The sequence below is a fragment of the Oxyura jamaicensis genome, chromosome 24 (assembly GCF_011077185.1).
Source record: "Oxyura jamaicensis isolate SHBP4307 breed ruddy duck chromosome 24, BPBGC_Ojam_1.0, whole genome shotgun sequence".
Classification (NCBI taxonomy): domain Eukaryota; kingdom Metazoa; phylum Chordata; class Aves; order Anseriformes; family Anatidae; genus Oxyura; species Oxyura jamaicensis.
In genome coordinates, this window is record NC_048916.1 from 1,431,203 (window position 1) to 1,447,471 (window position 16,269).

At 43.3% G+C, this 16,269-nt stretch overlaps 1 protein-coding gene across 7 annotated transcripts in view; it reads right to left on the bottom strand.

The window, feature by feature from the left end:
- The window catches only part of ARHGAP32 (Rho GTPase activating protein 32), a 255,589-nt gene that overhangs the window by 46,593 nt on the left and 192,727 nt on the right, over window positions 1-16,269 (bottom strand). For 4 of the 7 annotated variants that reach the window (XM_035346342.1, XM_035346340.1, XM_035346343.1 and 1 more), the window contains 2 exons: window positions 10,493-10,543; window positions 7,819-7,893 (listed from right to left, as the gene is read on the bottom strand). The exons of 2 other annotated variants lie outside the window; for them this stretch is intronic. In XM_035346342.1, the coding sequence (XP_035202233.1) occupies window positions 7,819-7,893; window positions 10,493-10,543 (126 nt within the window). The remainder of the gene's footprint in view (window positions 1-7,818; window positions 7,894-10,492; window positions 10,544-16,269) is intronic. One more of the 7 variants, XM_035346344.1, reaches the window with a different exon arrangement.

Genomic DNA, 16,269 nt, shown 5'->3' on the forward strand with positions numbered 1-16,269 from the left:
AGAGAGGGATCTGTTTGTATTCATGCAGGCATCTTGGTCGTCAGGAGGATAAAACATTTCTTTTGGTGTTCACAGTCTCTCCTCAAGCAAACGTGTTGTTTTCAAAATTGTTTGCTCACTTGTATCTCCAAATAACGCTTGTTCTCCAGCAACTTATTATACTTGGTATTTATGACAGGAACTGTTTTGCTTGGACAACGATCACAGCACCACGTTACTTTTTTCCTTAGCAGCCTAGAGTGACTCCTAGAATCCAGATCTATACTTGTGTACGTACAATTTGCATACAAAATCTAATCCGCTTCCTGGTACCAGCTGAGTATTTCAGGACCTTTCTCCCCGTCAAGCCCATTAATAAAAACTGGTACAATCCCAACACAAATAGGGAACAAATACAACAGAAGCAACGCTATCCAAAATTCACATGCAGAATGCACACACAGTAATTCAGAACAGAAAAACAAGCTATACAGGATTGCAAAGCAGTACTGCTTGCAGCTACTCAAAACTGCCACGATCACAATCAGGTTCTTTCTGCCAGGCTGGGGCTGGCAGGGTCCTACAAGGCCGACTGACTGCGCTGTGACAAACTGTTCCAGTTTGCACAAGTTTGCCGGTGCACCATTTCAAGCTCAGGCCAGAGGTCACAATCCTGTTTTTGCTAATCAGAGCAGGAGTTTAACAGCCACATCGCAAATAACACAGAGCTCTGCAGATGTGCCTATTACCTTTGGAGATCACTGCTCTGACCATCAACAGTACTTGGGGAGCTATTTTACTATGTGGTCCACAATGTCTGCTTTAAAGGGAGAACTAGCTGGTCTGAGGAAACAAGCCATCAAGTGGTAAGAAGCTGTACATGTCACACACAACATCGAACAGAATCATACAACAGAGCTCACAGTTGCAGAGATCTTTGTAAATCTGACGTAGCCATTCTGATACTTCATATTTTTATGATGATATTTAGACATCCACAGGATAATGCAGTTTTCCTGATGGTACACTTCCCCCCCCACACACCTGCAGTTTGTCGCTTGTAAAGAGAAGTACTTAATGCTTGCTGCGAAATGCCCTTCTTTCAGGAACGAAACCTGAGCAGTGCGGGACGTGGCTTTTCTGAACCCGGAAACGAAAGTCTGATTTTGGCACAGCACTCACAGCGTGACAGCGAAAGGACTCAGTCACACCACCGCAGACTTCTCTGCCTCTGCCACTTATGGGCTCTGCCCTAGACTGGGAATCTTTGCCCTCAACAGTCCTGAACAGCACTGGGAATGCCCTCTTTCTTCTGAATCTCTTGATTGAAAAAAAAAAATATCTTCACATGAATCTCGTTTTCTGTTCACAATTTATTTTGCTGGATTATTTCAAGCAACAAAAACAAGTGGAAGAGAGGAATTCTCTGCTGCTTATGTGTTCATCAGCTTGCAGTGGAGCAGAAGAGGCAGGTAATGAACATCTCACTCTTAAACACAGCTAACAAGAACAAGCATTTGAAACCACAGATGAAAAGGCTCCATCCACACACTTGTCACAAATTCAGTCCTTAAAGTGTTCTCAAATTTAACCTATCTTCCAAAGTTATTTTAGACATAAGTATTGGGGAGGCAGAGTAACCTAGAAAACATTATTAATATACTCTATAGTTTTTTCCACTTTCTGGTTTTGCAAATTTAACCACTGAAGGAAACTTCAAGCCATTATTAGAAGTTAGGCAGCCAGTATTTTTCAGCGCTGTTTCTTACTCAGCTACACTTACCCTGCAATCAAATACTTTCACAACATGCAAAAAAGAACCCCCAAACAACCAACCTCCCTTCTGTGGGGAGAAACTAAGATTGGAGGTGGGAGATCAAAAAGCAAAATCCAAACAGAACAGCAAAGCATGCAATAGACGGGCATGGGATAACCTCAGAACTTGGTCTAACAGAGCTCACAGACGTCAGTTTTGACATAAAGGTATTTTCCAACTATTTCATTCACAAAGGTAAAAAAGCAGTTAAAATGATATCACACACAGCCAAGTGGGTAACGGGTGACTTTCCCTTGCCCTTCTCTTTAGCAAAAGCAAGCTCCCATGAGAACAAGTCAAAAAATTTGATGCAAGCTTTCTGATGCAGTCACAGGATTAAATACTGAAGAAGAATGAGCGCGACAACAACACAAGTTCTTAAATGAAATCCTGCAGATGAAACTTCAGATCAGCCAAGTCTTCTGAATTAATCAGACGCAAGCTGATTTGTGAGCTAGAGAAGCAAACCCTAAAGGCCTGAGCAATGTTTGGATCTGTACTTTGCAGCAGTTTAAATGCACTGCTGGTGGAGGAAGAGCGAAGAAGCAAAAGCAGGATGGCAAGACAGAGAGGGACAGAGTAGTATTCTTACCTTGGCTGCCAGCACAGGATTTTTGGTGCAAACACTCTGCAGATCTCCAAGCAGTGGACAACACATCCTTTTATGTGTTCGCCTCAGGATTGCCCCGCACATACACCATGGCCATGCCCAAACCAATTCATTCTTAGAAAACCAAACGCTATGGATTTGCCAGCGCGTACTCTCCAGCTCCACTCACATCTGTGTAGAGTTTCACACAGATACACATCTCTAAGGGCATCAGGGCAATAGCCAGATGGAGCCAGAGCCCAAGCTCCAATCCTGTGCACGCAGAGAGGCGATGGTGGAGCTGCTCAGCCTGCGTGAATGACCAGGACCAGGCTTTAAGCAGAGATCTGATCCATGCACCACCATGACCCCTGACAAACCCATTTGCCAATGCAAGAAGGGGTCAGCGCTATGGGCTGTCATCTAAGGTTAAAGTTGCCTGGAAATATTTCTGAGCCACAACTTGGCTACACTAATTGACAGAATTGTTCAGGAAAAAGAAGAAGAAAAGCAGAGCGGAACAAACTACCTTTTTTTCCATGATTTCAAGGCTTTAACCACAATTGCGGAATTTTGCTCAAGCCAACTATTATTAGAGTTAAGTCCCACTTTGACAGAGCTTGTGAGAAAGGAAAAAATATCTAGTTTAAAAATAACAACAACAAAACAAAACAAACAGAAAAAAGCTAAGTGGAGAGCAGTGAGAAACAAGCCCAGAAGAAGTGAAAAGAAAGCTGGCCTTATTATTAGCACCGTGGTGCCTCCAACACCCCTGTGCTCAGCCAAGTTTCACCGCTGTACTTCACAAGCAGCCATCCTATTTTGTTGGATTCCGCCTCTCAAAAGAGGTTAAGCATGCCTGCCACAAACGCCACGATTATTTCCATGACAAAACCACTAATACATTGCTTTCTTACCTACACAATACACAGATCTACATAATTATTTCTGAACCTATGCATACAGATCGTGCACAGATACATACGCCACCACTATCCATTTTCCAGTTAAAATTCCCCAAGAAACAAGGGCAAGACTTGCCACAAAATCACTTGTCAAACTCTGAAGCTGCTGTCTCTGGGTTCAGCTTCTTCAGAAAGCCCCAGAGGCTATGGGTGACCACAGACACGGAAGAAATTGCCCAGGAGGGATTGCAGAAATGAATCTGCCTCTTCCTTCCACCTGTGCTTCATGCATGTCCCTGGGGACTTGAGGGGACTCGAGGCCGGTTCCCAGTGCTGTGCCTACGCCGGGAGTGCCTCCCAGTGGAGATGCAGAACATGCTGACCCAAGACATTTCTCAGCTGGCAGAGCTGCTGCTTCCTTGACATAACCCCAGCCGACAACAGGGCTCTTCTGCCAGGACAGCTGTGCCCACACCCGACTGGGTGTGCAGGGCTTTTTGTGGTGCCGTGTTCTTTGTTTTGGCAGATAAGCTGCGTCAGCTCTGGCTGCTCTCTCTTCCTTACTTACAACGGGATCAGCTGTGCCAGGAAAAACATGAGTGCAAATCTGGCCTGAGGTTGGACACAGAGGCCTCGTTCACTGATGCCCTGCACCTGTGCTGTTACTGATATCGCACAAAGCATCCAAAAGGTTGCCAGAGCAATCACCTTTTTCGCTCATTTTGCACTTGTGCACGTGATTGCACAGGGTACAAGGCAATGCTCATGTGAAATGACTTATCCCTGTAAACTGCTTGCTTTGCACACATGGCAGTTGTTTCTGCAGGCACAAAGCTCCCCCCTTCTGGGCTGTGGGGAGGGAGCCAGGCAGGGCTTGTAGCTGACCTGAAAACACCCTTTTCACTTCAGGTAAAGAAAAAAAAAGCTATTAATGAAACAGCAAAACCAAACTGTATCCATCTCCCCATCTCAGGTCCCCAGAGCCTGCAGATGCCCTTTTGGTTTAGTCCAGACTTCTCCCTGCAGCAATTTTCCCAAACCATGGAGCCTCCTGCCCAGCCTCCTTCCTCTGCTTCTGACCCTGCCTCCCAGGGGTTGTGCAGACAGGGCGGCACTGCCAAGCTCTCTTCTTCTAAAGGGAAAACTCCGGTCTTTCAAAGCCAGGCCTCCTGAAGGAATAAAAAAAAACTTCTACCAATTTACCCACAAATAACTGATAACCGTCAAAGTACGTTTCCATAGCAGCTACAACATGCTACAAAAATATCTGTTTTTCCCGACTGCAAATACTGCATCAACTGCGAACATTACCTAAGACTCCACAGTCTGTGGGTATGAAACACAGTCATGGGTGCTTAAAAAACCCTGCCAAAATGCATGCTTTCTTCTCACTGCCAGAAAACATCTGCACTGTTAAAGGATTAAAGGATTAAGAAGGAAAAAAATACACCGCCTTCCGAATTCTATGTATCCCTAGGAATTTATTTGAAACATTTAAAATTCTTGCTCATCCCTCACTTAGGAGCGAGCCAGAATTTATGGATTTTATTTATGTGGGCAGGAGAAGTATTTCACATTTGCCACTGAAGGCTGTATTCAAAAACAAGTTATAGACAGAAGTATGTTCTCATTGTCAGAGGCACAAAGCAGGCTGCAGAAAAAAAAAAAAATGTTTTTAACTTTTAGGACTTTTTTTTTCTTTGAGCTTCTTGAAAATCTACTATTTGTCTCAGTTTGGAAGAGGACCCCCAGAACTGCTGTTCACAGGCATCTACGCATCCTTACGTGCCTGCAACCTGCTGGATCCCCCCAGTTTCCTGAAATGCCGAGCAACCTCAGAAATCTTCAGGTAGCTCTTCACGGAGCTCTATAGGAAAACGTATCAAAAACTTGCCCTACTGCAAAGGGAAAGGGGGCATTTTGAAGAAAGCTCTCAGTTTCAACTGTGCAAGTCATACTGGAAATCCTGTCCCTCGGTGGATGGCTCTGGGGAATTCGGGGGATTGCTGTGCCCCCACATCAGGGAGGGAAAAGGGAAGAAGACCCCAGAGCCCTGGAGCTCACACAGAAGCCTCCCTGGCACCTTCTCCCAAACTAACGCTGAGAAAGCAAAATGAACACACAGCTCAGTGCTGCTTGGCTTGCTGAAGCAAAATGCAACTTTTGCAAAATTCACTCCCTAAAATGGGGTTGAGGAGAGACCTCAGTAGCCGGGGCAGGACATCAGGCTGCTGCTCTTGGGATGCGCCCAGATCCTGCACCAGCTGGGGAGGGAGGGAAACCGAGCTTGGGGCTGGCGGGGGCGGGATTAAGCCCACAGGTGCTTTGTTCCCGTAGTTCCTCTGCTAAAGACCACATCTAACACAATTTGGACACCTAACTACCATGCGTCCCTTGCAGCAGCCTTCTAAAGGGAAAAACCTGACAGAACGTGCGTGCTACAAAAACAGCCTAAAAGCTGTACCCAGGCCCGAGCCGAAGAGTTTTTCATTCTAGGCCAAGATCAACTTCAGATTACTTACTGACGCTTACTTTTCCAATGAACACAGAATATGTAATTTAGTTTCTGTCAGTATCTGTTCCTAGAATACAGGCTCTAGGAAGCTGTTCTCTCTAACTCATACTTTCCGGCAGAATCACAGATTTTATGGTGCAACTTGCATAGGAGACCAGATGAATCCTGTATATAGCAGCATTTCCACAGTATCAGCCCACAGTTCTGATTCCTTTCTATTTCTGCCAAAAAAATAAGAAGGGAAAAAAAGGGGGGGGGGGGGGGAATCACTTTGAACAAGGGAGGGAGAGCAAAGAGAAAGGAGACTGCAGAAATGAAAAACTATCAGGAAAACGCCGCTGCAGTTCTGATTCGTACTTCAATTCTGCACACAAATTTAAAGAACTAAAAAGTCTGACAACTGCAATAGCATGTCTTACAGCTCTGTGCAGTCCTGAGCAGTAATGGCAATAAATCCCCTTCTCCTAAAAACAGGTAATTACTGATGCAATTCAGAAAAATGAGCGCTGAAAGCAAGCAATTCAGCATAATAATGGAAGCCCAAGTTTGGCATTCCTGACATATCCAAGATGCAAACTACCAGCAAAATAATACTGCTAAGAAAAAAATTTTGTTTTTAACGCAAGCCTCCAACAAAGCACTTATTACAGGAATAAAATAATGTCTTAAAGCCTAGCTAAAAACTAAATCCTCCTTTGGTGACTTGAGAAGGCAGCCATGGAAGCAGAGACAAGGAGTTCAGCGCTGGGAGAGCCGAGGCAGCTTTACACATCAGAACCACAAGAAGATTTGCGATCGTTTGAAATACAATTAGGAAAAATGCCTGGCACTTAGCAAGCACTTAAAATCACCATGTTGCAGAAACATTAGCCTCCTTAATAAACTAAAATACAATACCAGCATTGTGGAGAGCTGAACCCAAGCGAGCTCTGACTGGCTGTACTTATTGCTATCATTTCAATATCAAATACCCATTAACCTATTCATTATACTCAAACAATACACTGGGACCATCTGCATGAAACGTACAGTTACCATGTGAATTCATTTCAACCTCAAAACAAAGGGATGTAAGAGGACAACATGTTGCCTTAGTGCTTCCCAAGAAATATGTCACATCGCCAGCCTTACTGTAAAGCCCCGATCTAACCTGCTGGAAACAAAAAGTTACACAATTTGCTACTCAGGCTATCCTAAAACACCATTTCCACTTTCTTCTGATGCACTTGGGAAATCCAGGAAAATAAAAGTCCAGATACAATTTATTGAAACAACAAAGAAGAAATGTCTGCTATCAAGTACCTCTCCATAATCGGGGATCAAATTGTTTAAGTACATAAAATCTACCAGAGAGGCATCTCGGTTCCTTAGTTTCACTTGAACACTTCACTTTTACCTAATGTTAGTTCTGAAAATCTGTAGCGACGTTGTCATGACAATGCCAACACAACACAGTTGTTTTCTGCTATCACTGCGCAAGTGGGCAGACATTAGGGTCATTTACGTTGCCATAAAACTACAGCATGTAACCACATTTCCTTTCTCTCTTATTCGAGCAAGTTCTTTCCTCCGGAACACGGTCAAAGAGGGTTTGGCACACTCTTTGGATATAGCATTCTGAGGCCCAAATTGGAAGCCTGGGAAAAGAAGAACACTTTACATTTAAAAATTCATCAGTCACAAGAAAAAGAAGCTAATTTATGACACAGACTCACAGGCACTGATACTACAGAGCATCCACATGGCAAGACCCAGTCCTGTTAAGCAGTACTGTTAAGATTTGGACTCACGGACCTGAACGAAATCACTTGCAGAAAATCTGTTTGTGAGTCAGGCATTGGCCTTTTCAGCCATCAGCCATTAAAATAATCACGAAATCTTAATAATAAACTATTTCAGCTACATCTAGCTCCTGTAAGCAAACCTAGGGTGTTAGTAAATAGTTACTGCTATCACATACAGTGTTAGACTTGGTTAGGACACTGAGAGACTGATTGTACTTAACGGGCTCTACCTGAGCTCAGCTGGGACTGGTTCAGAGCCTCTGTAACACATGCAGAACCTGGCTTTACACTATCCATCTCCAAATCTGCACATAATTAACGTGGGGTGGGAAGAGGGCAGAGGGACAGAGAAGGCAAGAGAAAGGACAAAGTTAAAGTATCTCCTGGAACAAACTGCAGGAGACTAACAGTTTGATTTGTAGAGACAGCAATTAGAGGAACAGTGCTACAGAAATGCAGATTTCAGTGTTGTGTGTCCTAAGGTGTCGCTTTTTGGGCATGTTCTAGAGCTGAGGTTACTCCTAACTAGCAATGGCTCTGTGCAAAAGTGAAGTGATATGCCAAGCTCACAGGATGAACAGCAAAAAAGATGAGGTGAGCTGAAATAAGCTGACTGAGCACCCGAATTCCAAGGAAACTTGAGCTGCTGAGGATGCAGGTGGACGCTACTGGTACCCGAGCAGCTGGCTTACGGCTGGCTCAGGTCTGAGCACAGCAGATGCAGTCTAATTCTCAATTCCAGTGCTAACAAACACACAGTACGTAAACACATCGCTGCAAACAGACTTTTCACTTTAAAAAAGTTTTGAAAAATTATATAAAATAGGTCCCAATTTAGTTTGGCAAATGCTCGTTGAAGAATCACAGATGTTTAAACACAGCCACAACTTGCACAACAGTGGGCTTTGCTAGGGCTGGGAGACTGCGGATTTTGAGCTCATTTTCAGAGGCACTCTGTCCCAGTTTCAAAACCATACTTTGCCCCATGCCTTCCTACTCAGATCTCAGCTTGTTTTGTATGGGGAAGTTGAGGGCCAAAAATGAACCTCAGGGTCTGAAAACTGCTTCCTGAGCACAGAAAGTAACTTCCCCCAACACCAGCAGAGCCTGAACGGGGCCCAGAAGCTTTCATACTTAAAAAAAATACATCAAGTATCTTCCTAAATTGCTAGTAACAGAAGACATGCAACCATGATCTTTGGTACACAGAAACATCTTAAACAAGAACCGCCAGTGCACACCACAGAGCAGAACTTGGGCACGGGGGGAAAGCGGCACACGATCTCTGGTGGCGCCCTGTGCGGAGCGATAGCCAAGTCTCTGATCTCTGCTGCAATTCCATGACTCACAAAGGGACACGGCTGTCAAAGGCAATTAATTTCACAGGAAAAACAAGCAGAACCGCTAACAAGCCCTATAGCTTTGAGTAGAAATATTATAGCTGTTCTAGTGGTGAACACTCACAACCGGCTTAAAAAAGGGTGGCTGAATGCTAACCTTCCGGGTTAAGTGAGCTGAGATGGGGCTGTTCTTTGTTTTCAATATAAAAAGGGGGGAAAAAGCCACAAAAAAACACCAAAGCAAAGCAAAGCAAAGCACTACTTTTATTACCTGAAGTTAACTATTACTGAAGCCTAGTGGGAATGGCACCTCTGAAGGGCCCATATGTTCAAGGAGCTGCACCAGTCCCTACCTGCATCTTTGAAGGAAACTCCTCAGCCCTTACCAGTGCCCATGATTCTGACCTCCCCAGCTTTTTGGCAGGCTATATACTGGATATAGGCAGTCATAGCAATATTGCCCTCAATCTTAACACCACTCCAGTTTAAATACGCCTGGCTCTTGTTGGTTGGGATACTCGCAGTGGAAGAAGCCACACATGGGCTCCATGACCCCATCTGAAACAAACCCTGCTCTCCCTTTCCTCCTTGAAGTCTCCTCCTTTCTGTTTGGAGAGCATTTGAAGATCTGGGCTCATGCTCTGCAAGGGGCTCAGGACGTGAAGTCTGCACCCCAGAAGCAAGGCGCTTGCTGTCAAACCGCCCTCCTCTCCGGAGGAGCCTGCTTCCGTGTCACTGGGCTGTCAGCACCTCCTCGGGGCCAGCAGGCTGCAGGTGTGCGTGGGCATGGGGCAACTATGTGTGCAGCTATAGAATTACACATGTATTCCATATTTATATATAAATATATACATAATATTTGCATAGCCAATGTTAAGAGTGATTTATGAAATCCAAACAACATCCCTTTGGGAGCTGGTATGTGTAAATGAGACCTTTATCATAAAACATATTAAGTCTACGGAAACAGCCTCCAATTTTTCTGGCAATAGGCTATTGTTACGAGGTTTAGGTTAGCACTAGCTGGACCTAAATACATGCAGCATGAAGCAGGACGCTCTGCCTAAGCAATCCACCTCCACCTGACTCCCAGTTTCACTTGGGTCATTGTGAAATACCACGTACAAAAGGCATTTTCTCATCTTTTAGGGAAAAAAAATAAAAGGAAAAAGATTTTTTGCTTCTGAATATTTTCAAGTTGTAATGTACTTTCAGACCCATGTCAAAAATGGGTGATGGAGAGAAATTAAACTTCTCTTTCTTTCAAATTGGCATTCTCACCTGGTTGCCCAGAACTTCAGAGGGCAATTTCTTGTAGTTATGGTATTACCGACTCAGAATGATTCTGTCTGCTCTCACAGAAAAAAGTTAGAATTGGTTTCTTTGTTTCCCTGCTGTATTATGTCTTATGTCCAAAGAGCTTTTACAAAGGCACAATGTTAGACTAAAGTTTTGGTTTTGGTTCCCTGAACACCCTTCAAAGCAACAGTGCTACTGAATGGCATGGACAGAAGGAAAAAAGAGAGAGAGAGAAAGAAGAAACAAGGAATAAATGAAAACATACAAGGGGGGAAGTAGCTCCAGGACGCTGGACGGGCTCCGTGGGCAGGGGAGACTGGGAAGGTGTCATTAAAAAAAAGAAAAAACAAACAAAAAAGTTGGTTAAAACATGCGCCCATTCCAAATGGGTTAATTTCACACAGAGCTCAGCTAGGCTGTACACAGTGCAACACAAGCACAGACTCAGTCCTTCATGTTGTTGGTGCTTTATTCCCTGAACACTTTGGAAATTCATTAGGATCCAAGAATCCCCCACCCAGTGTGTCCCAGCTCAAAAAAAAAAAAAAAAAAGAAAAAAAGGCATTTAGCATGTTTGAACTTTTAGCACAAGGCCCAGCCCTCCTCAGCAACAGAGAACCGTAGGATTTGTTTGCGTCACTCCCAACCCCTGTTATGCACGTGCCTACAGGTCCGCCTATGTGGAAGTACTTTGTTGAGTCAGGAACTGGGCTGGAAGATGTAGTGTGTCTTTATATAAATGGACAATGCCAACCTCTTAAACAACAACAACAAAAAAAAAAAACAAGACACAAAACTCCCAAATTTGTAAATTTACATTTTGTGTAAATGGGTTCCTAGCACATTTGGCTTTCCTCCATTCCTAGTGGTGCTAAAGCAGACAGCTGCTTTATCTTACATTTTATTCTGTACAAAAAGGAAAACAAAATTGTCTAAGGTATATGTTTTCCTCTTGACAACAGGTTTTCTCCCTGAAAATCACCAATTGCAGACACAGCAGAGACTTTGCTCTTGCTGCCTCAGCCCCAAGTGTTGGCTTTTTGCTTGCATGAAATTAAGAAAACACAAAGTCCAGACATGACTTCTCCACAGGTTAGACCAGCTCTAATCTGGGGTTTAAGCAAGGTGGCATTGTCCTCCCTAAAACAGCAGCTTCTTCCCAGAGAAGCAGCTTTTACATTCACATCGATGACCTCCACCCCCAAATCTTTGTCCCCCCACTCGACAGGAGCTGAGAGAACATGATTTCTTGAAGGAAGGGCCCTTAGGCCTGTCAATACTGAAGGCACATCTTCTGTCTTCTCTGTCAAGAACTCCCGGCCACCCTGAGAGCCTTAGTACGTCTGCTCCCACACTGCAGACAGCACCTGTCTTGGCTCAATGGAAGTCTCGTTTAATTTAGCTTTGCTGAAACAGTTGTATGTTAAGTGCCAAACAACTGGTTTGTTTACGTAAGATTAACGAGGATGGTACTAATTACATACGTTGTATCTTTCCATATTTTCCTTATAAAAACACTAATTAAGACATTACGCACTCATCAGTGTCAAATGGCTGCTCAGCCCAGGCATCTGTGGGATGTAAATGCTATTTGCACCTTATCCTTCCTGATTTAAAGAGCAAAGCAAAGCACCAACAAAAACACAAAGCCACACCATCTTCTTCATCCAGGGATTAGCAGCTAGCCTGTTTCAAACCAGGCATTACCTCGTTAAGAGTCTGTTATGACTGCAATAGCTCTAACATAATCAATGTAACTCAATTTGCATTTTTTTCTGTGAAAATTAATTCATTCTGTACCGTTCTGCATTCAGGACTGTACCAGAGTCTACAGGAGGTCAGAACAGATAGCCACATGGGTCCTCCGAGACTCTGTTGCCTGATCCAGACCTAAATTTTAATCCTTCTGAAGTTCAGTGGATTAGCTGTACTTGAGTCTTGCCCCAGATTAATCTGTTATTCTTGTTTAAAAATGTATTTATTTATAATAGCTTGTAATACTAACAAGTACCCTGTAATGTATCCTCGATTTCATGTAAGATTACATTTACCTGTTAAATCTAAATTACATGAATGGATGAGACAAGAATTGGAAAAATCCCTCCATACATTTGGGCCGAGCTGCTGAGCCCATTCACTCATCGTCCCAAGCAAGACTGAGGAATGGGTGAGAAAGACCCCTGAAGTTTTAAAAATGTTCGCTTGGAAAAAAAAAGAAAACATTACCTTCCTATACCCCATTTCTTCACCCAAGTTCACTGTCACACTGTAAATTCCTTGTTTCCCCACTGACACGAGATGCTCCCAAAACCTTCAGGCACATCACCACGCCAAGGCACGGGGCAGGGAAGATTTGGTACCCAGCAAGAACTACTTGTTAGCAACAGACACAAAACAAATAGCGTGCACGAGGTGAAGCATGGTATGTGATTTTAAATACTGTTAAACTACAAATATCCGGAATTATGAGAACGGACTGAAACAGAGAGCTGAGACGTGCTGCCTGTGACTTAACTACGCCAAAGCGATGAGCGGGGACGGTACGAGCACACAGACATAAACACACTGTTCCCAGAAAAGACCAACCAGAGATGGATGAAGTGGATGAGAAGAGTAAACACAGCCACAATCTACAGGCAATTCCCAAACATTCACTTACAATGAAAAAAAAAACCAAGAGCTATTCATTTTTTTCTTCCAAGCACCGCAATCAATATCTGAAAGCTTCACTTCTCACCAACTCTCTGGAATTCGAATGCAACCTTTCTTCCCATCTCCTTAAAATCCTTATAAATACAAGCTGATTCCATCCACTGCAGTACTGAAATTTGGCTCAATTGTCAGCAAATGGTATTAACTGCAACATATTAGATATCGAGGCGGTATAATAATTTAGGACAAGAAGTAAACCTTAGAGTCCTGTATGTGAATAAGAATTCAGGAAGAATTCAGACAGGAGAAGTCAAGTACTCAAGAAAACAGATTCGTTGAGCCTGCTTCCCTTCCTGGACCTTTATGGTGTTTTTTACATGTATTGAGAGCAGCAGGATTTGTTTACACCTCAGCCGAAAGAATGGGGGCACGGGCTTAGCACAATCCTGAAGGGAGGGAACCTCCAGGAAATCCTGAGCACCCCATCTTCTGCTCATCTAACTTTCTCATGAGTCCAAAGTCTGAAAAAGGCAAACTCCAAACAATTTTCTTAAGCAGTAATGAAGCCTACTTTAATTGTATGTATCTATTTATCTGTACAGATACCTGCAAGTATACCTACCCTTGCAGCATTCTGGAGAGAATTTTGACAATCCAAACTTCATTGTCAAATGGATTTCAGAGGTGATCGAGGCAAAACCAACATTCTTTCTTACTACCTTGAATTATCAAAATTGAGTAAAATTTTGGCCAGCTTTCCCCCGTGGTCCATTTTCCTCCTTTTTATCTCAGGCGCTGGCTGCATTATCACTGCTGTGAGCCTTCTACTTCCACAGTCAATGAAAATGCTGTTTCTAAAAGCAGCGTTTGTACGCAGCTCCGCTCCCCCTGCCTGCCTTTCGTTTCCATTTGAGCTTCAGTCATCATTTGTACTGTATTTAAGGCCGCTGCAGTATTTTATGGTTCTATTAAAATGTTGTCCTCACCACTTCAGCAAATCAAACCGTCTAATTATAAATACTAATAAAAACAGGGCAGGAAGTTCTTCGCTTTCCATCTGCTTTTCATTAGATTACTCACTGCAGCCAAATCTATGGACAATTAAACAACACAAGCAGCTCTGCGCTTGTGAATTCCTTCATGGCAAAGAGCTTTATGCTGCAGATACACAATGTCCTAGATGCTCTCCACACCGTATTTTGATTAAATAAAGCTTGCATGTTGGTAAGTATGTCTTATCAATGCCAGATCTAAAACTTCACATAAATTCTGGATGAAATACCCTGACAATGTTGCATAAGGACAAAATCTCCAAGAGGTTCCTTCAAGGAAAGTCTTTTGGAAAAAGCCACTCTGATGTTTAAAATATAGCTACCGGGGGAAATTCGTTTATGTTGATATTAAGGTGTATTGGGAAATACCCCACGTGTCAGCAACAGGTCAAAATGCATTAAATGCACAGAATAGAGGTGAGCAAAAAGCAAGCTCTGCTGCACGATCCCAGCAGTGCAATTCCTGGCAAGGCTTTGAAGGAACTGCTTGGAAGAATCCAATTCCACATTTTGCAGCAGTGCTTCTTAAGCCACTCCAAGTACTCCAGCAACTCATTTCTGCCCCGTGCCACCCCCTTGAGCTGTATTAACAAGGCAAGGCAGCATGGGGACCTGTGTGGCAACCCAGACCAGGAAACTGGAACTCCTTCCTCCTCCTTTACCTTCTCACCCCTCCTGTATTTCACACATCATTTTTTTCCTCCAGGCAGATGAGTGCCTCGACTTCTCCACCACAGCAATCGCCGTAACTCCTCCTAGTCCTGCTAGCTCCCCCATGCCCCAACTTCTGTACCAACCAAGGAGGTCTCCGGACATCGGCCTCCAGCATGCAAATGCTGTAACCTCCAAAGGTGGAAAAAATAGAAAGCAGAATGCCGCAGTGCAATGGTATAAATTCTGTGTGCACAGGAAGGGCAGGGAAGGATTACACAAACAGCTGCAACTGTTGGAGCAGTCCTTCCATCTGAGCCCTTATTAGAGTTCTTTCTGGAGCTGTCTTTTGCCTTTAATTGTTCGCCTGGAACAGCTATCAGGGAAGGTCAACAGGGACAGCCTCATGACGTGGCAATATCTTTCAGCACATTAGTTTTAATAGGACTGGGGCTTTTGGTATCAACTTTATAACAAACATTTCCCAGGACTGAAAGAGGAAATCCACCCCCTAGTGTGTTGTTAAAGCCAAACAGAATCTATTAATCTATGCTGCTTCATTATCTCTCATTAAAGCATAGCAAGAAACTACTCGCTAGCAGTTCGTGACATTTAATTGCCTGAGCCATATTTAATAGTAAACACTTGCTTATGATGGTATCTCGCAGCCCAGCCTGTATTTAGATTTAAAGTTCCCTTGTCTACATGCTTCAGCTGATAGAGTACAGAGCAGTGAGCGATCGCGGTATTTAGAGATCAACTTCAAACAACAAAAGGCAGATACTGGATTTATGGAATGACCACCTGCTGCAGGGCTTTGAATTGCTGGTGATCTCTGTGACACTAATTCTAACAAATACATTTGCATGTTCCCAAGAATAAGAAGGGCTGGAGATACCAATAGCTGCAAAAACTGTTTCCCTGAACTGTCAGCTCTTTGAAGCATGCAGTAACGCAGTACGCTGATAGCTCGGGGTGTTCGTGACTTTTTAGCACTGAACCAAAAGTCCCAAGCCCTAACATAAGATCTGATAAAATTCATTTGCCTTAGTAAAAATCGAACTTTGGAAATGCATCTTCTTGTTTTTGATGGATCAAATCAGCAATCTTGTAAGATAAGGATCATCATTAAAACAGAGAAAACAGATGAACACCCGTTAACCAGCTATCCAACTCAACTTGCCTGCTGCACGGTGTTTTAAGATCAGCAGTTTTAGGCTGCTTCTCTTGATACACAAGATACACACACATATAAAAATGAATGTATAAAAAATATGAAGAATAAAACAAAACCTTCAGCACCAGTAAACTCTACAGAGATCTGTTTTGCCAACACATACACCTGCAATCACGTCCAATATATACTAGGATGACAAGAGGATGAGATCCAAGATGTTATCTCCCATTTATTTTTCCTTTCATCAGCAGAGCCTGGCAGTAATTTGCCTGTAGTTCATACAACACTGACCTGGCCAGAAGGGCAGTAGGAGGTGGGTAGAGTTATATGCCCAGAACAGAGGCATTAGGATTCCAAGTTCTGCTATATCTGACTTTCTTCATCAATCCCCAAACAGAAAGCAGCTTGCGGTACCTAATTTATCTATTCCATCTAAGTCAGCAGAAACATTTTTGGACCACCTGTGTGTTCTTTATAAAAAAAAAAAAAAAAACACTAATGTGAAACACT